The sequence below is a fragment of the Panulirus ornatus genome, chromosome 20 (genome assembly GCF_036320965.1).
Source record: "Panulirus ornatus isolate Po-2019 chromosome 20, ASM3632096v1, whole genome shotgun sequence".
NCBI classification, from domain to species: Eukaryota; Metazoa; Arthropoda; class Malacostraca; order Decapoda; family Palinuridae; genus Panulirus; species Panulirus ornatus.
The window spans coordinates 60,637,292-60,662,936 of NC_092243.1; the positions used below are offsets into that span (position 1 = coordinate 60,637,292).

Below are 25,645 nucleotides of genomic sequence, written 5' to 3' on the forward strand. Positions count from 1 at the left end.
TCTCTGCTGCTGCACTCCAACAGCGGCCCTACACCTCAATCAATTATTCCTTGAGCAAGAAACCTTCAATACTACGAAGGATGTGGTACACGGGCTGTCTGTTTTTATCCCAACAAACCAATTGACAACAGTTACTCTTAAAAAATTCAATCAAGTCCACCTACTTTATCGCACTTCCTCTAACGCAAGGCTTTCACTACCTCTTTCCTTGTCACCACACCATTTTCTTTCACCCTCTCACTTCACATGCCTCCACGTCCAAAACATCCCAAATGTACTACCCTAACAATGAACCCATTTAACATTCCTGCAAACACTCACTCCATCTCCTCTCCAACTCATCTTAGATTGTTATAACTTACCAATTTACCAACTTAAAAGATGTCTCCATTTGTTGTGTTTGTTTTTCTTATGCTATCAACCTCCTTCCAAAACATTTGCTTATGCTCCCTTAAGTCTCCTGAAAGTTACTCATCCCAACTCTTATTTGCCCTCTTTTCAAATTCCTTTACCTTCCAATTTTGCTTTTGCCACTTTTTCTTGTCATTCTCCCAATCACTTGCACTCCTGCCCTGCAAATAATGCTTATACAATTCTCGTTTGGAAGATATTTGCAAGGAAGTAGAGGCAAATGACTGGGAGAAAGCGGCAAGAGGTCAAGAGAAAGGTGTAAGAGTTGAAAAAGAGGGCAAATGAGAGTTGGGGTGAGAGAGTATCATTAAATTTTAGAAAGAATAAAAAGATGTTTTGGAAAGAGGTAAATAATGTGCATACGACAAGAGAACGAATGGGAACATCGGTGAAGGGAGCAAGTGGGGAAGTGATAACAGGTAGTGATGGAGAGAGAAAGAAATGATGTGAGTATTTTGAAGGTTTGTTGAATGCATTTGATGATAGATTGGCAGATATAGGGTGTTTTGGTTGGGATGGTGTATGAAGTGAGAGGGTCAGGGAGAATGATTTGGTGAAGAGAGAAGAGGTATTGAAAGCTTTGAGGAAGATGAAATCCGGCAAGGCTGTGGGTTTGGATGGTATTGTAGTGGACTATATTAATAAAAGGGGTGACTGTGTTGTTGATTGGTTGGTAAGGATATTCAATGTATGTATGGACCATGGTAAAGTGCCTGAGGATTGGTGAAATGCATGCATAGTGCCACTGTACAAAGGCACAGGGGATAAAGGTGAGTGTTCAAACTACAGAGGCATAAGTTTGTTGAGTATTCCTGGGAAATCTTATGGGAGGGTATTGAGTGAGAGGGTGAAGGCATCAGATTGGGGAAGAAAGGGATGAGGTCAGAAGTGGAAGAGGATGTAAGGATCAGGTGTTTGCTTAGAAGAATGTATGTGAGAAATACTTAGAAATACAAATGGATTTGTATGGAGCATTTATGGATCTGGAGAAGGCATATGATAAGGTTGATAGAGATGCTTTGTGGAAGGTTTTAAGAGTATATGGTGTGGGAGGTAAGTTGTTAGAAGCAGTGAAAAGTTTTTAACAAGGATGTAAGGCATGTGTATGAGCAGGAAGAGAGGAGAGTCATTAGTTTCCAGTGACTGCCAGTCTGCGGAAGGGGTGTGTGATGTCCCCATGGTTGTTTAATTTGTTTATGGATGGGGTGGTTAGGGAGGTAAATGCAAGAGTTTTGGAGAGAGGAGCGAGTATGCAGTCTGTTGTGGATGAGATGGCCTGGGAAGTGAGTCAGTTGTTGTTCGCTGATGATACAGCTCTAGTGGCTGATTTGTGTGAGAAACTGCAGAGATTGGTGACCAAGTTTGGAAAAGTTTGTGAAAAGAGAAAGTTGAGAGTAAATGTGAGTAAGAGCAAGGTTATTAGATTCAGTAGGGTGAAGGAACAAGTTAATTGGGATGTAAGTTTGAATGGAGAAAACTTGGAGGAAGTGAGGTGTTTTTGATATCTGGGAGTGGACTTAGTAGCAGATGGAACTATGGAAGAGGAAGGGAGTCATTGGGTGGGGGAGGGGGCAAAGGTACTGGGAGCGATGAAGAATGTGTGAAAGGAGAGAACATTGTCTCAGAGAGCAAAAATGGGCATGTTTGAAGGAATAGTAGTTCCAACAATGTTATATGATTGTGAGGCATGGGCTATAGATAGGGTTGTACTAAGGAGGGTGGATGTATTGGAAATGAAATGTCTGAGTAAGTAACGTAAGGGTAAGAGAGATGTGTGAAAATAAAATGAGTGTGGTTTGGACATGTGGAAAGCATGAGTGAGGAAAGATTGACAAAGACGATATATGTGTCAGAGGTGGAGGGAACAAGGAGAAAAAGGAGACCAAATTGGCAGTGGAAGGATGGAGTGAAAAAGATTTTAAGCAATCGAGGCTTAAACATACAGGAGGGTGAAAGGCATGCAAGGAATATAGTGAATTGGAATGATGTGGAATACCGGGGTCGATGTGCTGTCAATGGACTGAACCAGGGTATGTGAAGCATCTGAGGTAAACCATGGAAAGGTCTGTTGGGGCCTAAATGTGGATAGGGAGCTGTGGTTTTGGTGCGTTACACATGACAGCTAAATACTGAGTATGAACAAATGTGGTCTTTTTTGTCTGTACTCCTGGCGCTACCTCATTGTAGCAGGAGATGGGATGCTGTTTTCATGTGGGTGGGGTAGTGACAGGAATGGATGAAGGCAAGCTAGTATGAATATGTAAATGTGTATGTATGTAATGTCTGCGTATGTGTATGTATATGTTGATAGGTATGCATATGTATGTTCCTATGAGTCCATGGGGAAATGAGACACAATAAGTTCCTAGGTGCACTTTCGTGCAATAATCACATCATCAAGGGAGATGCAAGAAAGAAATATAAGTCAGTTGATATACAACAAAGAGACGTAGCTAGGACGCCATTTGGTAAACAAGTGAACTCATAGGAATATGCCTGATAACGCGCAAAATTGTGATACTTTCAAACATATGTATATGTGCGTATGTGGGCGTTCATATATATATATATATTTTTTTTTTTGCTTTGTCGCTGTCTCCCGCGTTTGCGAGGTAGCGCAAAGAAACAGACAAAAGAAATGGCCCAACCCACCCCCATACACATGTATATACATACGTCCACACACGCAAATATACATACCTACACAGCTTTCCATGGTTTACCCCAGATGCTTCACATGCCCTGATTCAATCCACTGACAGCACGTCAACCCCGGTATACCACATCGCTCCAATTCACTCTATTCCTTGCCCTCCTTTCACCCTCCTGCATGTTCAGGCCCCGATCACACAAAATCTTTTTCACTCCATCTTTCCACCTCCAATTTGGTCTCCCTCTTCTCCTCGTTCCCTCCACCTCCGACACATATATCCTCTTGGTCAATCTTTCCTCACTCATTCTCTCCATGTGCCCAAACCATTTCAAAACACCCTCTTCTGCTCTCTCAACCACGCTCTTTTTATTTCCACACATCTCTCTTACCCTTACGTTACTTACTCGATCAAACCACCTCACACCACACATTGTCCTCAAACATCTCATTTCCAGCACATCCATCCTCCTGCACACAACTCTATCCATAGCCCACGCCTCGCAACCATACAACATTGTTGGAACCACTATTCCTTCAAACATACCCATTTTTGCTTTCCGAGATAATGTTCTCGACTTCCACACATTCTTCAAGGCTCCCAGAATTTTCGCCCCCTCCCCCACCCTATGATCCACTTCCGCTTCCATGGTTCCATCCGCTGCCAGATCCACTCCCAGATATCTAAAACACTTCACTTCCTCCAGTTTTTCTCCATTCAAACTCACCTCCCAATTGACTTGACCCTCAACCCTACTGTACCTAATAACCTTGCTCTTATTCACATTTACTCTTAACTTTCTTCTTCCACACACTTTACCAAACTCCGTCACCAGCTTCTGCAGTTTCTCACATGAATCCGCCACCAGCGCTGTATCATCAGCGAACAACAACTGACTCACTTCCCAAGCTCTCTCATCCCCAACAGACTTCATACTTGCCCCTCTTTCCAAGACTCTTGCATTTACCTCCCTAACAACCCCATCCATAAACAAATTAAACAACCATGGAGACATCACACACCCCTGCCGCAAACCTACATTCACTGAGAACCAATCACTTTCCTCTCTTCCTACACGTACACATGCCTTACATCCTCGATAAAAACTTTTCACTGCTTCTAACAACTTGCCTCCCACACCATATATTCTTAATACCTTCCACAGAGCATCTCTATCAACTCTATCATATGCCTTCTCCAGATCCATAAATGCTACATACAAATCCATTTGCTTTTCTAAGTATTTCTCACATACATTCTTCAAAGCAAACACCTGATCCACACATCCTCTACCACTTCTGAAACCACACTGCTCTTCCCCAATCTGATGCTCTGTACATGCCTTCACCCTCTCAATCAATACCCTCCCATATAATTTACCAGGAATACTCAACAAACTTATACCTCTGTAATTTGAGCACTCACTCTTATCCCCTTTGCCTTTGTACAATGGCACTATGCACGCATTCCGCCAATCCTCAGGCACCTCACCATGAGTCATACATACATTAAATAACCTTACCAACCAGTCAACAATACAGTCACCCCCTTTTTTAATAAATTCCACTGCAATACCATCCAAACCTGCTGCCTTGCCGGCTTTCATCTTCCGCAAAGCTTTTACTACCTCTTCTCTGTTTACCAAATCATTTTCCCTAACCCTCTCACTTTGCACACCACCTCGACCCAAACACCCTATATCTGCCACTCTGTCATCAGACACATTCAACAAACCTTCAAAATACTCATTCCATCTCCTTCTCACATCACCACTACTTGTTATCACCTCCCCATTTACGCCCTTCACTGAAGTTCCCATTTGCTCCCTTGTCTTACGCACCCTATTTACCTCCTTCCAGAACATCTTTTTATTCTCCCTAAAATTTACTGATAGTCTCTCACCCCAACTCTCATTTGCCCTTTTTTTCACCTCTTGCACCCCTCTTGACCTCCTGCCTCTTTCTTTTATACATCTCCCACTCATTTGCATTATTTCCCTGCAAAAATCGTCCAAATGCCTCTCTCTTCTCTTTAACTAATAATCTTACTTCTTCATCCCACCACTCACTACCCTTTCTAATCTGCCCACCTCCCACGCTTCTCATGCCACAAGCATCTTTTGCGCAAGCCATCACTGCTTCCTGAATACATCCCATTCCTCCCCACTCCCCTTATGTCCTTTGTTCTCACCTTTTTCCATTCTATACTCAAACAAAATTCTTGAAGAAAATCATGTTTCTAGAGTATTCAATAGCTACATCCAGGACCCCCCAAAAAATTCATATATATTAAACAAACATAAATGTCATTCAAGTTCTTACCGTGGTTGTTGCCTGTTGTTCGAGATCTGGGGGGAGGAGGAGCACGTCGCACTGGCCTAATATCTGTAAAGCAATGATAATCATGAAATACACTTACTGTTTACTTACATATCAGCTAAACATATGTAAGGTTGCCTGTTTTTGTCATAGTTTAAGATAAATTTACATTATAGCAAACTAAAATCATACAAATTAATCCTGATTTTTAAACAAACATCATTAAGGTTTACTACTGAACTACAGCCAACACTGTATGAAGTTTCAACTTTTGGCTTTCTTTACACATGGGGATGAATCTACAAAATCAATCCAATTAAAGCAATGTCTACTAGATACCTATCACAAAAATCTAGAGCTAATGACAGTGTATAACAAACTGGAAAAAAAATTTAAGAATGTACTTGAGCACAGTGATTAAAAGGTCCATCAAGATGAGGAAGAGATATATGGAAGATACAAAATCAGCGCTTTTTGTTAATCTAATCTAAATCCCACTGTGGAAATTTACGATATATTTTGTTACAAAATAATAGCAGGAATAGTTTATAGGCCCCCAGCTCAGACATCATAAGTGACATAAGATTTTATGATCATTTAGCAGAAATCTGTAATGAAAAAGACTCTATCATAGTTGGAGACTTCAACATACCACTATCTAAACAGAGAGAATCCCTTTCCAGTAGCTCTATCTAATTTACTTGGAAGTGCTCTAATCAGTTAGTTGAAAAACCTACTTGTGAGGAGAGCATATTAGAGTTAATTGTAAAAACATATGGGGATCTTGCTAGTAATCTTGAAACTGGAGAAAAGTTTGGTATAAGTGACCACCAACAAATAAATTACTTTTGAGGTCACTTTCAAGACTGCATGTCCAATAAGTCAACATAACAGGCACAAGAAAATATCCAATTCTAAATGTGGAAATTTTTAATGATCTCTGCATTGCTCTCAACAAGCAATCCTGGCATATGGTCAATGAAAACAACATGAATGTGGCTTGGAAAAGTTTCAGTAAAACCTTCAAAGCAGTAGAGGGAACATAAGTGCCAATGTGTAATAGTCTATTTCTAAAACAAAACCCAGGTGGTGGAGCTGTGAGATGAATAAGCATCTGTTGTCTCAAAAAGTAGCTAATAAGAAACTCAAAGTGACCAATGACCAAAACAATAGAAAGACTTACCTAAATTTGCAAAGAGAAAGTAAGAGAGTTATATGAAAATGCATGTCAGTATGAAGTATACATAGCTGAGAACAGCTAAAGAGACCTAAGTAGTTTTAGAATTATGTTAGAAGCAAGAGAGTCATTACCCAATCAACTGGTCCATTAACTAAGGAAAACTATAGCTTAGTTTAAGACAATGAAGCCATGGAAAGAATCTTAAATGACTATCATGAATCTGTATCTACAATCGAAGACACAACCCATGTCCTAAAGCCAGTTTCACTGATAAGAGAGGAGACTATTCTACAACAAAGTGACATAAAAGATGATGACATATGTACTACCAGCAATAAACAGAATGGAAAAATAAAAAGAGCGTGGTTGAGAGAGCAGAAGAGGGTGTTTTGAAATGGTTTGGGCACATGGAGAGAATGAGTGAGGAGAGATTGACCAAGAGGATATATGTGTCGGAGGTGGAGGGAACGAGGAGAAGAGGGAGACCAAATTGGAGGTGGAAAGATGGAGTGAAAAAGATTTTAAGCAATCGAGGCTTAAACATACAGGAGGGTGAAAGGCATGCAAGGAATATAGTGAATTGGAATGATGTGGAATACCGGGGTCGATGTGCTGTCAATGGACTGAACCAGGGTATGTGAAGCATCTGAGGTAAACCATGGAAAGCTGTGTAGGTATGTATATTTGCGTGTGTGGACGTGTGTATGTACATGTGTATGGGGGGGGGGGGTTGGGCCATTTCTTTCGTCTGTTTCCTTGCGCTACCTCGCAAACGCGGAGACAGCGACAAAGTATAAAAAAAAAAAAAAATATATATATATATATATATATATATATATCCTTACGTTACTTACTCGATCAAACCACCTCACACCACACATTGTCCTCAAACATCTCATTTCCAGCACATCCATCCTCCTGCACACAACTCTATCCATAGCCCACGCCTCGCAACCATACAACATTGTTGGAACCACTATTCCTTCAAACATACCCATTTTTGCTTTCCGAGATAATGTTCTCGACTTCCACACATTCTTCAAGGCTCCCATAATTTTCGCCCCCTCCCCCACCCTATGATCCACTTCCGCTTCCATGGTTCCATCCGCTGCCAGATCCACTCCCAGATATCTAAAACACTTCACTTCCTCCAGTTTTTCTCCATTCAAACTCACCTCCCAATTGACTTGACCCTCAACCCTACTGTACCTAATAACCTTGCTCTTATTCACATTTACTCTTAACTTTCTTCTTCCACACACTTTACCAAACTCCGTCACCAGCTTCTGCAGTTTCTCACATGAATCCGCCACCAGCGCTGTATCATCAGCGAACAACAACTGACTCACTTCCCAAGCTCTCTCATCCCCAACAGACTTCATACTTGCCCCTCTTTCCAAGACTCTTGCATTTACCTCCCTAACAACCCCATCCATAAACAAATTAAACAACCATGGAGACATCACACACCCCTGCCGCAAACCTACATTCACTGAGAACCAATCACTTTCCTCTCTTCCTACACGTACACATGCCTTACATCCTCGATAAAAACTTTTCACTGCTTCTAACAACTTGCCTCCCACACCATATATTCTTAATACCTTCCACAGAGCATCTCTATCAACTCTATCATATGCCTTCTCCAGATCCATAAATGCTACATACAAATCCATTTGCTTTTCTAAGTATTTCTCACATACATTCTTCAAAGCAAACACCTGATCCACACATCCTCTACCACTTCTGAAACCACACTGCTCTTCCCCAATCTGATGCTCTGTACATGCCTTCACCCTCTCAATCAATACCCTCCCATATAATTTACCAGGAATACTCAACAAACTTATACCTCTGTAATTTGAGCACTCACTCTTATCCCCTTTGCCTTTGTACAATGGCACTATGCACGCATTCCGCCAATCCTCAGGCACCTCACCATGAGTCATACATACATTAAATAACCTTACCAACCAGTCAACAATACAGTCACCCCCTTTTTTAATAAATTCCACTGCAATACCATCCAAACCTGCTGCCTTGCCGGCTTTCATCTTCCGCAAAGCTTTTACTACCTCTTCTCTGTTTACCAAATCATTTTCCCTAACCCTCTCACTTTGCACACCACCTCGACCCAAACACCCTATATCTGCCACTCTGTCATCAGACACATTCAACAAACCTTCAAAATACTCATTCCATCTCCTTCTCACATCACCACTACTTGTTATCACCTCCCCATTTACGCCCTTCACTGAAGTTCCCATTTGCTCCCTTGTCTTACGCACCCTATTTACCTCCTTCCAGAACATCTTTTTATTCTCCCTAAAATTTACTGATAGTCTCTCACCCCAACTCTCATTTGCCCTTTTTTTCACCTCTTGCACCTTTCTCTTGACCTCCTGTCTCTTTCTTTTATACTTCTCCCACTCAATTGCAATTTGTTTATATATATATATATATATATATATTAGTGTAAGCTGGCATCAGGTTTTCTCCAATACACATAGAATTGAATACGACAGCTTATTTAGAGTTACTAGTCCTCTTATGTTCTTTAATTCTCTCATTAATGTTTTACCTGCGGATGGTGTTTGAACAGCCACCTAATGGTAGAATGATACTGAGAAAATTAGAGAACATATGAAAGAAGATTGATAATGCTAGATACGCTGTCGCATTCAATTCTATGTGCATATATGTCCTTGGTCTTGGACAATCGCATGTTTACCAAATGGCATCCTAGCTTTGTCTCTTCGTTGTATATCAACTGATTTATATTTCTCTCTTGTGTCTCCCCTGATGATATGATCATTACACGAAAATGCACTTGGGAACTTATAGTGTTTCATTTTCCCCGTGGACTCATAGGAAATGCAAATGGATTTGTATGTAGCATTTATGGATCTGGAGAAGGCATATGATAGAGTTGATAGAGATGCTCTGTGGAAGGAAGAGTTTTGGAAAGAGGGGCAAGTATGCAGTCTGTTGTAGATGAGAGAGCTTGGTAAGTGAGTCAGTTGTTGTTCGCTGATGATACAGCACTGGTGGCTGATTCATGCGAGAAACTGCAGAAGCTGGTGACTGAGTTTGGTAAAGTGTGTGAAAGAAGAAAGTTAAGAGTAAATGTGAATAAGAGCAAGGTAATTAGGTACAGTAGGGTTGAGGGTCAAGTCAATTGGGAGGTAAATTTGAATGGAGAAAAACTGGAGGAAGTAAAGTGTTTTAGATATCTGGGAGTGGATCTGGCAGCGGATGGAACCATGGAACCGAAAGTTGATCATAGGGTGGGGGAGGGGGCGAAAATTCTGGGAGCCTTGAAGAATGTGTGGAAATCGAGAACATTATCTCGGAAAGCAAAAATGGGTATGTTTGAAGGAATAGTGGTTCCAACAATGTTGTATGGTTGCGAGGCATGGGCTATGGATAGAGCTGTGCGCAGGAGGATGGATGTGCTGGAAATGAGATGTTTGAGGACAATGTGTGGTGTGAGGTGGTTTGATCGAGTAAGTAACGTAAGGGTAAGAGAGATGTGTGGAAATAAAAAGAGCGTGGTTGAGAGAGCAGAAGAGGGTGTTTTGAAATGGTTTGGGCACATGGAGAGAATGAGTGAGGAGAGATTGACCAAGAGGATATATGTGTCGGAGGTGGAGGGAACGAGGAGAAGAGGGAGACCAAATTGGAGGTGGAAAGATGGAGTGAAAAAGATTTTGTGTGATCGGGGCCTGAACATGCAGGAGGGTGAAAGGAGGGCAAGGAATAGAGTGAATTGGAGTCATGTGGTATACAGGGGTTGACGTGCTGTCAGTGGATTGAATCAAGGCATGTGAAGCGTCTGGGGTAAACCATGGAAAGCTGTGTAGGTATGTATATTTGCGTGTGTGGACGTGTGTATGTACATGTGTATGGGGGGGGGGGGTTGGGCCATTTCTTTCGTCTGTTTCCTTGCGCTACCTCGCAAACGCGGGAGACAGCGACAAAGTATAAAAAAAAAAAAAAAAAATATATATATATATATATATATCCTTACGTTACTTACTCGATCAAACCACCTCACACCACACATTGTCCTCAAACATCTCATTTCCAGCACATCTACCCCCCTCCGCACAACTCTATCCAGAGCCCACACCTCACAACCATATAACATTGTTGGAACCACTATTCCTTCAAACATACCCAGTTTTGCTTTCCAAGATAATGTTCTCGACTTCCACACATTCTTCAACGCTCCCAGAACTTTCACCCCCTCCCCCACCCTATGATTCACTTCCGCTTCCATGGTCCCATTCGCTGTCAAATCCACTCCCAGATATCTAAAACACTTCACTTCCTCCAGTTTTTCTCCATTCAAACTCACCTCCCAATTGACTTGACCCTCAACCCTACTGTACCTAATAACCTTGCTCTTATTCACATTTACTCTTAACTTTCTTCTTTCACACACTTTACCAAACTCAGTCACCAGCTTCTGCAGTTTCTCACATGAGTCAGCCACCAGCACTGTATCATCAGTGAACAATAAGTGACTCACTTCCCAAGCTCTCTCATCCACAACAGACTGCATACTTGCACCTCTTTCCAAAACTCTTGCATTCACCTCCCTAATAACCCCATCTATAAACAAATCAAACAACCATGGAGACATCACACACCCCTGCCGCAAACCTACATTCACTGAGAACCAATCACTTTCCTCTCTTCCTACACGTACACATGCTTTACATCCTCGATAAAAACTTTTCACTGCTTCTAACAACTTGCCTCCCACACCATATATTCTTAATACCTTCCAAAGAGCATCTCTATCAACTCTATCATATGCCTTCTCCAGATCCATAAATGCTACATATAAATCCATTTGCTTTTCTAAGTATTTCTCATATACATTCTTCAAAGCAAACACCTGATCCACACATCCTCTACCACTCCTGAAACCACACTGCTCTTCCCAATCTGATGCTCTGTACATGCCTTCACCCTCTCAATCAATACCCTCCCATATGATTTACCAGGAATACTCAACAAACTTATACCTCTGTAATTTGAGCACTCACTTTTATCCCCTTTGACTTTGTACAATGGCTCTATGCAAGCATTTCGCCAATCCTCAGGCACCTCACCATGAGTCATACATACATTAAATAACCTTACTAACCAGTCAACAATACAGTTACCCCCTTTTTTAATAAATGCCACTATAATACCATCCAAACCTGCTGCCTTGCCAGCTTTCATCTTCCACAAAGCTTTTACAACCTCTTCTCGGTTTACCAAATCATTTTCCCTAACCCTCTCACTTTGCACACCACCTCGACCAAAACACCCTATATCTGCCACTCTATCATCAAACACATTCAACAAATCTTCAAAATACTCACTCCATCTCCTTCTAACATCACCACTACTTGTTATCACCTACCCATTAGCCCCCTTCACTGAAGTTCCCATTTGCTCCCCTGTCTTACACACTTTATTTACCTCCTTCCAAAACATCTTTTTATTCTCACTAAAATTTAATGATACTCTCTCACCCCAACTTTCATTTGCCCTCTTTTTCACCTCTTGCACCCCTCTTGACCTCCTGCCTCTTTCTTTTATACATCTCCCACTCATTTGCATTATTTCCCTGCAAAAATCGTCCAAATGCCTCTCTCTTCTCTTTAACTAATAATCTTACTTCTTCATCCCACCACTCACTACCCTTTCTAATCTGCCCACCTCCCACGCTTCTCATGCCACAAGCATCTTTTGCGCAAGCCATCACTGCTTCCCTGAATACATCCCATTCCTCCCCACTCCCCTTACGTCCTTTGTTCTCACCTTTTTCCATTCTATACTCAGTCTCTCCTGGTACTTCCTCACACGTCTCCTTCCCAAGCTCACTTACTCTCACCACTCTTTTCACCCCAACATTCTCTCTTCTTTTCTGAAAACCTCTACAAATCTTCAACTTCACAAGATAATGACCAGACATCCCTCCAGTTGCACTAATACTGAATATTACCTAATAAAAAGGAAAACACTAATAATCCCATGAGAATACAATACAGGGCACAAACAATAAATGTTATACCCATATTTGGTGGCACAGCAGCTATTCCATGGTTAGATGGCAAAAGTTGCTTCTATATTGCTTACCTTACTATAAGCATAAATATCCTTTTCATACAAGTAGAAAATGGCACAGTGACATTAATCAATTGCATGGTTAGAGGGTTAGGTCAGAAACCAGTTTTAAATCAACCATTAATTATTCTTATAAGTTATCATACTAGGAAGTCAGACAATTAATAACCAGCATGTGATTCATTTTGTACACCAATGTGTTATCTCCATTCTATACTCAAACAAAATTCTTGAAAGAAAATCATGTTTCTAGAGTATTCAATAGCTACATCCAGGACCCCCCAAAAAATTCATATATATTAAACAAACATAAATGTCATTCAAGTTCTTACCGTGGTTGTTGCCCTGTTGTTCGAGATCTGGGGGGAGGAGGAGCACGTCGCACTGGCCTAATATCTGTAAAGCAATGATAATCATGAAATACACTTACTGTTTACTTACATATCAGGCTAAACCATATGTAAGGTTGCCTGTTTTTGTCATAGTTTAAGATAAATTTACATTATAGCAAACTAAAATCATACAAATTAATCCTGATTTTTAAACAAACATCATTTAAGGTTTACTACTGAACTACAGCCAACACTGTATGAAGTTTCAACTTTTGGCTTTCTTTACACATGGGGATGAATCTACAAAATCAATCCAATTAAAGCAATGTCTACTAGATACCTATCACAAAAATCTAGAGCTAATGACAGTGTATAAACAAACTGGAAAAAAAATTTAAGAATGTACTTGAGCACAGTGATTTAAAAGGTCCATCAAGATGAGGAAGAGATATATGGAAGATACAAAATCAGCGCTTTTTGTTAATCTAATCTAAATCCCACTGTGGAAATTTACGATATATTTTGTTACAAAATAATAGCAGGAATAGTTTATAGGCCCCCAGCTCAGACATCATAAGTGACATAAGATTTTATGATCATTTAGCAGAAATCTGTAATGAAAAAGACTCTATCATAGTTGGAGACTTCAACATACCACTATCTAAACAGAGAGAATCCCTTTCCAGTAGCTCTATCTAATTTACTTGGAAGTGCTCTAATCCAGTTAGTTGAAAAACCTACTTGTGAGGAGAGCATATTAGAGTTAATTGTAAAAACATATGGGGATCTTGCTAGTAATCTTGAAACTGGAGAAAAGTTTGGTATAAGTGACCACCAACAAATAAATTACTTTTGAGGTCACTTTCAAGACTGCATGTCCAATAAGTCAACATAACAGGCACAAGAAAATATCCAATTCTAAATGTGGAAATTTTTAATGATCTCTGCATTGCTCTCAACAAGCAATCCTGGCATATGGTCAATGAAAACAACATGAATGTGGCTTGGAAAAGTTTCAGTAAAACCTTCAAAGCAGTAGAGGGAACATAAGTGCCAATGTGTAATAGTCTATTTCTAAAACAAAACCCAGGTGGTGGAGCTGTGAGATGAATAAGCATCTGTTGTCTCAAAAAGTAGCTAATAAGAAACTCAAAGTGACCAATGACCAAAACAATAGAAAGACTTACCTAAATTTGCAAAGAGAAAGTAAGAGAGTTATATGAAAATGCATGTCAGTATGAAGTATACATAGCTGAGAACAGCTAAAGAGACCCTAAGTAGTTTTAGAATTATGTTAGAAGCAAGAGAGTCATTACCCAATCAACTGGTCCATTAACTAAGGAAAACTATAGCTTAGTTTAAGACAATGAAGCCATGGAAAGAATCTTAAATGACTATCATGAATCTGTATCTACAATCGAAGACACAACCCATGTCCTAAAGCCAGTTTCACTGATAAGAGAGGAGACTATTCTACAACAAAGTGACATAAAAGATGATGACATATGTACTACCAGCAATAAACAGAATGGAAAAATAAAAATGGCAATCCCTGATAAGTTTTCTTTGAGAAAAATGAAAGAGGCATAAAATATGCCCTTGACTGCCCTTTACAATAAGTCACTTGCTATGGGAAAAGTTCCAGATGAATGGACATTTGCCAATGTAACACCAATATTAAAAAAATCTAATAAGTCACAGACCAGAAGTTTTCATCCAATTAGCTTAACTCTGTGGTTGGAAAACTTTTGGAAACCATCATTTGATAGAACTGTAAACCACATATAGGACCATCAATAAATAAATAATTCCCAGCATACATTTCAACAAAATTTTTCATGTCCAACTAATACGCTTAATTTCTTTAATGATATAATCAATATATATATGAGGAAAATAAAGCGGTTGATATCATCCATCTAAATTTCAAAAGGTATTCAATGAGATTCCACATCAAAGGATACTAACAAAAATTGTCACATGGCACTGATGGAGGATGCACTTTGGTGGATATGAGATTGGTTAACTGGCCATAAACAAAGAGTTGTAATTAATGGTCAAGCCTCAGAATGGTTAGACACAACAAGTGGAGTGCCATACATATTCTGAAACTGGTTTTCTTTCTCATATATCATTATTTGACAATTGGCTGCATACCAAAATTTGCTGATGATACAAAGCTACAAAATAAATCTGCAGATGACCTTCAATGTGCACAGCTTCAAACTGACATAGACAAACTGATGGATTCGGCTCATAGGTGGCAAATGAATCTTAATAATGATAAGTGCAAAGGTTTATATATCGGCAGTAAAAACAAGTTAAGATTGACCAAGAGGATATATGTGTCGGAGGTGGAGGGAACGAGGAGAAGAGGGAGACCAAATTGGAGGTGGAAAGATGGAGTGAAAAAGATTTTGTGTGATCGGGGCCTGAACATGCAGGAGGGTGAAAGGAGGGCAAGGAATAGAGTGAATTGGAGCGATGTGGTATACCGGGGTTGACGTGCTGTCAGTGGATTGAATCAAGGCATGTGAAGCGTCTGGGGTAAACCATGGAAAGCTGTGTAGGTATGTATATTTGCGTGTGTGGACGTATGTATATACATGTGTATGGGGGGGGGCCATTTCTTTCGTCTGTTTCCTTGCGCTACCTCGCAAACGCGGGAGACAGCGACAAAGTATAATAAATATAAATAAATAAATGAATTATGTAACAGTGCAAAATGTAAATGAGGAAAAAATTCAGGCATAAGGCATAATAAGCTCTGGTGACCTAAAACCATGTAAGCACTACACAGAAGCAGTGAAAAAAGCAAACAAAATTCTTGGTTTCATAGGTAGGGCCTACGAATTTACATCCCAGGGAAATCATCCTTATTCTTTACAGTTCATTGGTTCACCCCCTTCTTGAATACTGCATTCAGTTTTAGTCACCCTACCTAAACACAAACAAATAATGGAAACAGAGTAGCATTGAGCCACCAAAACAATCCCTGGCCTGAAAAACAACTCCTCCTATGAAAGCAGATTATACATTTAGCTTAGAAGAAAGAAGACGTAGAAGAGATGACCTAATACAAGTATTCTAAATAATCAAAGGCTTTGAAAATCTTGAACAAGTTATCCAAGACTTGATTCTTCTGATTTCACCCGTAGTAATGGATAGAAGCTCGTTGGAAAACATTTTACCTTGAATAACACAAAGTACTTTTTTCTCAACAGAAATGTTAACATACAGAATGATTTGCCAATAAGAGTGGTTGAAAGCAGTATTACAGACATGTTTAAGAGCAGAGCTCATTCATATTTTGCTTCAATAACAGGAGTTACATTATTTGTGCCTCCATAGTCACAATGACAGTTTTCAGGTTATTCTCTTTGAACAACTGGTATACCATCTAACATTTACCACACTATTCTGTGAGTTTCTGGTATCTTCCACTATCAGAAACCACCTTTTTTTATTCCTTTGTGTAAGTTTCATCAAGATCACATCAACAAATTTGTTACTTGAACAGCTGAGAGAGAATCTTACTCAAAGAGGGGTAGAAATAAAACATTGAAATAATTTTTTCACATTTTTGAGGAGGGTAGAAAAAGTATCTGAAGCCAGGGAAAAGCAAGCTCTCAAGCTATGACCCTAACTTTCGTTTTATATTGACTGAAATGGCATGGGCAAAACATGCCCCAAGCTTGGCCATTTTGGGTGAAAGAAAAAGAAAGGAGAAATTAATCACGGCTCCACAGGTGTATGTAGACCTGACTTAAAGAAAGAAAAGTAATATGAAGAGCTTAAGACAAATGATGGAAGAGAATTACACATCTTAGCTGTTCAAGGGAATGAAAAGGTATCAAAACACCCAATCCTCAAGAGGCTTGACTCCACATGGAAACTGTGGGAAGCAATACCCAAATTCATGCCATGGGTCTAAACCTCGGGGATAAAGACACATGAAGACAACCCATGAGAACAAAGTATAATATATAATCTATAGAATGGGGAAAGAGCAGCAACATCTTAACATATGGAAAGGGAACGTTGAAAAAATGTAATTCCAGGAAAATCAACAAGATGAAGGCTTTTGATTACTCTGGTTAACAGAGAGATGGAGGATGAGCCAACCCAGACGTACAAACAGTATTCCATACTTGGCGAAATAAAACACCTACAGATATAAAATAGCTGCTCACTAGAAAAATACTTACAACACTTATATAACATTCCCAGCTTTTTTTTTTTTTTTTTTTTATACCTCGTCGCTGTCTCCCGCGTTTGCGAGGTAGCGCAAGGAAACAGACGAAAGAAATGGCCCAACCCCCCCCCATACACATGTACATACACACGTCCACACACGCAAATATACATACCTACACAGCTTTCCATGGTTTACCCCGGACGCTTCACATGCCTTGATTCAATCCACTGACAGCACGTCAACCCCTGTATACCACATCGCTCCAATTCACTCTATTCCTTGCCCTCCTTTCACCCTCCTGCATGTTCAGGCCCCGATCACACAAAATCCTTTTCACTCCATCTTTCCACCTCCAATTTGGTCTCCCTCTTCTCCTCGTTCCCTCCACCTCCGACACATATATCCTCTTGGTCAATCTTTCCTCACTCATTCTCTCCATGTGCCCAAACCATTTCAAAACACCCTCTTCTGCTCTCTCAACCACGCTCTTTTTATTTCCACACATCTCTCTTACCCTTACGTTACTTACTCGATCAAACCACCTCACACCACACATTGTCCTCAAACATCTCATTTCCAGCACATCCATCCTCCTGCGCACAACTCTATCCATAGCCCACGCCTCGCAACCATACAACATTGTTGGAACCACTATTCCTTCAAACATACCCATTTTTGCTTTCCGAGATAATGTTCTCGACTTCCACACATTTTTCAAGGCTCCCAAAATTTTCGCCCCCTCCCCCACCCTATGATCCACTTCCGCTTCCATGGTTCCATCCGCTGACAGATCCACTCCCAGATATCTAAAACACTTCACTTCCTCCAGTTTTTCTCCATTCAAACTCACCTCGCAATTGACTTGACCCTCAACCCTACTGTACCTAATAACCTTGCTCTTATTCACATTTACTCTTAACTTTCTTCTTCCACACACTTTACCAAACTCCGTCACCAGCTTCTGCAGTTTCTCACATGAATCCGCCACCAGCGCTGTATCATCAGCGAACAACAACTGACTCACTTCCCAAGCTCTCTCATCCCCAACAGACTTCATACTTGCCCCTCTTTCCAAGACTCTTGCATTTACCTCCCTAACAACCCCATCCATAAACAAATTAAACAACCATGGAGACATCACACACCCCTGCCGCAAACCTACATTCACTGAGAACCAATCACTTTCCTCTCTTCCTACACGTACACATGCCTTACATCCTCGATAAAAACTTTTCACTGCTTCTAACAACTTGCCTCCCACACCATATATTCTTAATACCTTCCACAGAGCATCTCTATCAACTCTATCATATGCCTTCTCCAGATCCATAAATGCTACATACAAATCCATTTGCTTTTCTAAGTATTTCTCACATACATTCTTCAAAGCAAACACCTGATCCACACATCCTCAACCACTTCTGAAACCACACTGCTCTTCCCCAATCTGATGCTCTGTACATGCCTTCACCCTCTCAATCAATACCCTCCCATATAATTTACCAGGAATACTCAACAAACTTATACCTCTGTAATTTGAGCACTCACTCTTATCCCCTTTGCCTTTGTACAATGGCACTATGCACGCATTCCGCCAATCCTCAGGCACCTCACCATGAGTCATACATACATTAAATAACCTTACCAACCAGTCAACAATACAGTCACCCCCTTTTTTAATAAATTCCACTGCAATACCATCCAAACCTGCTGCCTTGCCGGCTTTCATCTTCCGCAAAGCTTTTACTACCTCTTCTCTGTTTACCAAATCATTTTCCCTAACCCTCTCACTTTGCACACCACCTCGACCCAAACACCCTATATCTGCCACTCTGTCATCAGACACATTCAACAAACCTTCAAAATACTCATTCCATCTCCTTCTCACATCACCACTACTTGTTATCACCTCCCCATTTACGCCCTTCACTGAAGTTCCCATTTGCTCCCTTGTCTTACGCACCCTATTTACCTTTATTAACAAGAAAAATACTTACAGCACCTATACAACACTCTCAGCATTCGAGAAGAAGTCTGTAATGTTGATAATGTGGAGTTTCCAGAACAGAAAGGAGGGTATATTTATGTCCAACATCTCTATGTATTTACAGGGATGAATTGTGGTGTTTTGAAATTGAACAAAGGGAAACAAATGATTCTTAAAAACATTAGAAACTGCATTTTAGCACTAAAATTTTACAAAGTTACAGATTCTCCACTTTGAAATGCTGCATAGGTCTAAAGTGAGAGAGGCAATGTGTTCCAAATGAGAAACAGAACAAGAATCAAGCAAAGGTGAGTGGGAAGGGGAGAAGTGAGTTGAAGTATGTACAATGGAATCATCAGCAAAAGGGTGAATAGGGTTAAAAGTAGAATAGAGATTATCAATTATTCAGAAAGGAAAGAGAGTAAGCGATATGATAGAATGCTGAGGAATAACACTTTTGATAAGATGGGGGGGGGAGAGAAATTCCACTGAAGGCTACTGCTATGGAACCAACAGAGAGGAATCTATGCATATGCAAACCAAAAGCAGTAGCAAAACCAAAGAAGGGAGTTTAGTAAGCAAAGAATTATACCACAACCTGTCAAATACTTTCAAATTGTCGAGGCTATGACAAAAGTTTCACTAAAATCCCAGAGAAAGAGAAAGAATTGAGTTGAGTCACATAGGAGAAGATCACCAGCAGACCTAGCATTGCAAAATCCATACTGGTGCTCTGAAATATGGGGATGGAATATTGAAATTCATCTTGTCTCAAAGAACATACTTGGTATTACTGTAACATCCACTCTATCTTGGAAACCCCACATTATGGAAATAGCTAAGTCTGCCTCTAAGTAACTGGGAGTTCTGTTTAAATACAGAAATTTCTTTTCTCATGAACAGTTGCTCTGTCATATCAATAATGGTGGTGGGCGAAGACCGCTACCTATCAATATGGGCCAAAGCGTCAACCAACCATAAAAACAAGGAGGCAATTTGGATGGTACAAGCAATGTTTATTTTGCTAATTCTGGCAAAAAAGCAAGTGCACCAAAGTGTTATATAAACGATGAGGTGACATCACATGCCAACACCATGACGTTTTTAGCAGTTACTGTAATTTTACAATTACAGTCCCTCGAAAAGTTTTTCTAGTTTTCTTGGTTGTTGTATTATTCTAAGGTAGTCCTTCAATATATTAGAAAGAAATAGTACACTATGTCAATTAGATGCATGTCAGTATTTGGGCTGCAGATCTGGTGAAAGCACTTTCATAAAATTATTACTTCCTTCTTTGATGGACTACAAACCTTTTCCTTTCATATCAAACTTTGTTCTACCAATTCATCTAAAGACAATTTAGGCAAATTAGGTGGTACAGTGTTATTCTGGTACATTCTGGATAATTTTGGCATATATGGGGGTTTTATCACATCCTTAAGGATTAAATCACTCAATAACCATGGGCATCGAGTAAATAATTTATGGATTCAGGTGAATGATATATAAATGGACACTTTATTCTTAGAAAAAGTGGTTTAGACAGGAAGAGCTTGACTTGTTACAAAGGTTGTATCTCTAATCCACCAGGGCAGCACTGTTAGCAGTGCCAAGGAGCCAAAACTGTTTACATGCAACTGAGCTATTTAAGTCCTGCTAATTTCTTTTATTCAGTTTTTTCCTCAAAATGAAAGCCAGAAAAATTCAAAGTTTTCAGAAAACTTTGAAAAGTGCCAGGAGTACAGAATAAAACAGTGCACTTATAAAGTGGTTTAGGCTCCCACATAATGAGGGTGTAAACATTTCTGGGGAGAAGCTTATTGAGCAGGCCAAAGTTTTTCATAGAGAACTAAAGCTAGACTATGACTGAATATAAGCAAGGATGGTTACGCAAGTTTAAGTGGAGACATGGAATTTCAGTACACAGTGTGAATGGTAAGAAGCATAGTACTGACACAGAAGTTTGTAGTGTATGACTGTATCAAATCAATAAAAACTCCAATTCCCTATTTAACAACCAACAGCAATATGTACAGGGCAACAGAAGTGTACGAGCCGGCTGCCTGGTTGGGAATGATGCAGCACGGGCTGGCAGCCTTGACGATCTCAACAATACAACAATGGTTATAAGGGTCAACCAAAGCCATCTACCAACCTATGGTCATCTGTTACATTAACTACTCATCTCAAAGCTGCAACAAAGTTTGTGGATGAATTTGCATAATTACTGGCAGCGGAAAACTACAGAAACTTAGCCCCACAGCAAGTGTATAATGCTGACAAATCCGCCCTGTATTGGCATATTATGCAATGAAAAACCCTTGCCCAAGATATTGCAGTCTCCATCTGGGGGTACTCCTGATGTAACAATAAAAACCTTGTTTTGAAACAATAATGGTTGTATTATTTCCTGTTCTAAGCTTTGTTCTACCTTTGATAACACAGCAATATGTTTGTGGAATGAGCCTGCAAGACTAGGGGTCAGGCATATATTTACAAAAGGGGTCATTTTCTGTGGTCCGACAATGACCAGGTCCCAAGGTTGCTGGGTTAGAGATTCAACCTGCATTATCTTTTCTCTATAAAAAGTGATATGAGAAAAAAGTGATGACCAGGAAGAATATGAGATAAAGGTAAGTGATATAAATCTGTACAAAAATAATGCAACCTAATAAAACCTCACCTACCCTCACATGGGGGATGATACTTGAAATGTACCAAAAATACTGTTTTCTTCCTTCTGTTATATTGGTTGCACAAAGTTATGGGAAGTAAACATTCAACAAACACTAAACATGGCAAACTTTCTTGCAACTGAATGCAAATGACATCGTAATATTTCTACTTTGTCAACTAAATCAAATACACATTATAAGTCTAGATTTCTGGGCAAGGTTAAATTTTCATAGGTTCTGTAGATTTCCAGAGGAGATTCCCTTAATCCTACCCCACATTTTCCTAAATCATCAAAGTCATTACCCCCACCATATCAAAGTATCTATTATTGTTGCATAAAATGTAATGCACCGAATAAGTTCCCCTGGTCTAAATCACTTCTATTAAGTATATGAAATTCAATGATATGCACTTCTATATCAACAAGTTATGTCTGCTGTGCCCCTAGGCTTTCACCATCATTCTTTAAGGCGAATAGTTGTAGCAACTACAACGTACCTACTGTAATTATTTTCAGCAAAATATAGTTACCACATCACTGACACGGCAATCACTTCCTAAATTTACTTTGTGTACTCCACTTCTTGTACAACGTGGCGACATCTTGAAGCAGAAGGCAATGGGGCTTGGAGCCAGATAGCTAATGTAAACCCCCTTTCTATATCTTAGGTAACTGTCAGGGTGACCTTTGAAGACAATTATACTATAAGCTATTACTGATGAATGGGGAAGGTCATCCATTGGTTAATAACATTGTGAAAAAAATACTTCCTAACTTCTAACTATGCATGATGTCTGGACAATTCATATGGGTGTCCTCTTGCCAATGTTTCTCTCATTGTGATGAATATTTCTGGGTGAACTTCTACATGACCCCTTAGAATTTCAAACCCTTCTACAAAGTCAGCTTGAAGATGTTTCGTCTCCACTGTTGTCAGATTCAGCCTTTTGAAACTAAAATTATACTCCATGGTTCAGAGCTCTGGCATTATTTCACTCCAACTCCTTTGCACCCCCTAAAGTATATAATCATCTTTTTGTAGTATGACCTCTTTTTTTTTTCATACTATTCGCCATTTCCCGAGTTAGCGAGGTAGCGCTATTTGTATAAAATAGTCTAAGAGAGGTCTCACCAAGGACTTGTACAACTCTCATAGGCAGATGCACATTGCTTCAATTTTAAGGACTGATGGATGATCACACCAAGATCTTTCTTCTCAGACAATGAGTCTATGAGACTGTCACCAAGGTTATTGCGGGTTACTGTGTGCCACATGTAGCAAAACACACCAGTCTGGGTTGAATAACATTTGCCACTCATGGACCAGTCAATATGTTTCTTGGGTCTGCAAACCTGGACAGAGAACTAATTATGTCAGCATCATTAATAAATGTATAATGAATAACATCATCCCCAGCATAGAATCCTGGGGAACACCACTATTTTTACAACAGACCAGTATAGTGAGACTGCAACGATGATCACTCTCTGTTTACAGTCCTTGAGTCATTCCTAAGTCCAGTCTGGAAATTTTCTAGAGATGCCAAAAGATATCACTTTCCTGAAAAATCCATTGTGGGGACCTTATCAAAGGCTTTAATAAAGTCAAGACACAACATGTCAAGGTATTTGTTGACTTCTTTGAAGCAAGTTCATGAAGGCAAGACTGACCAATTATAAAATCCATGTTGACTACATTTCACAAGCTTAAAGTGGAAAAGTGTTGCATAAAAGCATCTTTCACAAAAGCCTCCATTAAATTACTAGCTTTGCTTGTTAAATTTACAGGTCAATAATTTCATGAATAATGGAGATGTAATGGTGTTCTATTACTTGGGAACTACATTCTCTCTTAGATTTGCCTAAAAAATGTAAATAAAGGGGAATCTGATCTTATGTGCACTTTCCTTGAGAAGTGAAGAATATATACCATCTACCCAAGGAACCTTGCCAGATTTGACATCTAACTAAGCTTCCTCAAAATCAACTCAGTGAAGATGTCTAAGTTAGACACATTTTCTTCAAGTGATCAAATAAAAACTCACAGGGTCTGGAGGGGGGTCTTTTTAACTTCATATGTGAATACTGAGCTAAAATATTTACTCAAAAGTGAGGCAGTCTACATCAACAGTTATTTCATGGCTATCATTGTGAATCACGGGACCAACACTTTTTTTCATCTTCGATTTAAAATTTCAGTATCTAAAAAAAGAACTTGCTATCCTCCTTGATACTTCCAGCAATGTTTTTCTCAAACGTACTCCAATTTCTACACTGCTTTGTTGTCTTTTATACCATGCATATTGTTCAAGCTCTCTGAACTGGCTGTATCATTTCCATAAATGGCACATTTTCCGCCTTTCTGTTGAGGCATGGAGGTTTTCTATTCTTTGTTTTTCTAGTCTTCTTGAGATAAACCTGCAAACTGTTTCTTCAACTACATCTCAAAAAACTTCAAACTTTCTCTGCAACTTTAAGGCCATTCATCTGATATTTCCATTCAACTTGACTCAGATACCTTCTCATGACATTATAATCCATCTTTTTTGTCACAGCACTTCTCTCTCGTCCTTAACTTCTACAAAAGAGATAATATCAAATATCAAATTAAGGTCACTAAAGGGCTCTCTAACAGTAACAACATCATCCAGTACTGGAATGGAAGACAGGGCTAGTTCTAGTAAAGTGTCATTTCTTGTTGCTACATGACATGCTTTAAAAAACAATCTTGAGTATGTTCTCAAAAGAGAAGGCCTTTCGCTTCAGCTTGGAGTGCCTCCCAATTAATGGAACTATGGTTATAATGTTTAATAATCACCACAGTAACTTGTTGCAGGCATGTGATCAGCACATGCAGATTCTGTTCATTGTCTTTTGAGGCTGAGGTACTACAATTGCAAATACCTACTACCATTGTCTTTTTGATAATTTAGACCACCACACATGGGGTTTTAATGTCATCTGTGTTTTTTAAATCATCATCAAGTAGGGCATTCAGATTTGCCTTAATGTAGGCTAAACACCCACCTGTCATTCATTGTTTCCTGAATATATTTGCGTTCATAATATCACTAGTCGTCCAAGACTGCGATGCAGATTATATCTAGGTCAAGTGGTATATAATCACAACTATTCTCTATGAAATACGAGCGTCTAATATTAAGCTATTACCAACTTGTTATACCAAATAGTGCACAAACACAGTAACCTGTAATTTAACTTCTCACTTTAACCGTGACGGACAGAATCCTAAACTTTAAAATCCCAGCAAATCTACTGATTACTCTTATATCATAGAATTTCGTAAAATGGAGAACAGATCTAATACAGGTCTGTTACTGCTCGTATTGTTGAGCTTTTGGCATAGAAGTATTCTTAACTGCCAGACCTATAACCCAAAACATTCACACTTCACAACATTCGTCTCTTAACCTTGTCCAAACAACTACCCATAGTTACAATAGTTTTCCCATCATCTTGCGTATCAAAAAGTATTTATTGATTTCCATGCAATCATCTTGTAACTTACTTCAAAACGGAAATAGAATCAATTTAAAGTCAATTTACCTCCTGTCAGAAGGTCGTCCATAGTTACAACCCACTTCCTCTCACTGACGTAACACATGATCATCAGGGATTGGGCAAGAGGGTAAACGCTTGACCAATCACACGTTAGGAAACATCTGATGTGTCTTATGATTGGTTAGTCACAAGTCATCTTAACGCGGTAAATTTAGATTATTATCTGATAAAACTTTTTAT

At 39.5% G+C, this 25,645-nt stretch overlaps 1 protein-coding gene across 1 annotated transcript in view; it reads right to left on the reverse strand.

Moving 5' to 3' along the window:
* The window catches only part of l(3)05822 (lethal (3) 05822), a 104,413-nt gene extending 78,875 nt beyond the window's left edge, over positions 1 to 25,538 (reverse strand). Inside the window, exons 1-2 of the mRNA XM_071675045.1 lie at positions 25,451 to 25,538; positions 13,022 to 13,085 (exon numbers count right to left, since the gene is read on the reverse strand). Of these exons, the coding sequence (XP_071531146.1) occupies positions 13,022 to 13,085; positions 25,451 to 25,514 (128 nt within the window). The 5' untranslated portion in view covers positions 25,515 to 25,538. The remainder of the gene's footprint in view (positions 1 to 13,021; positions 13,086 to 25,450) is intronic.
* Between the last annotated feature and the right edge of the window lie 107 nt (positions 25,539 to 25,645).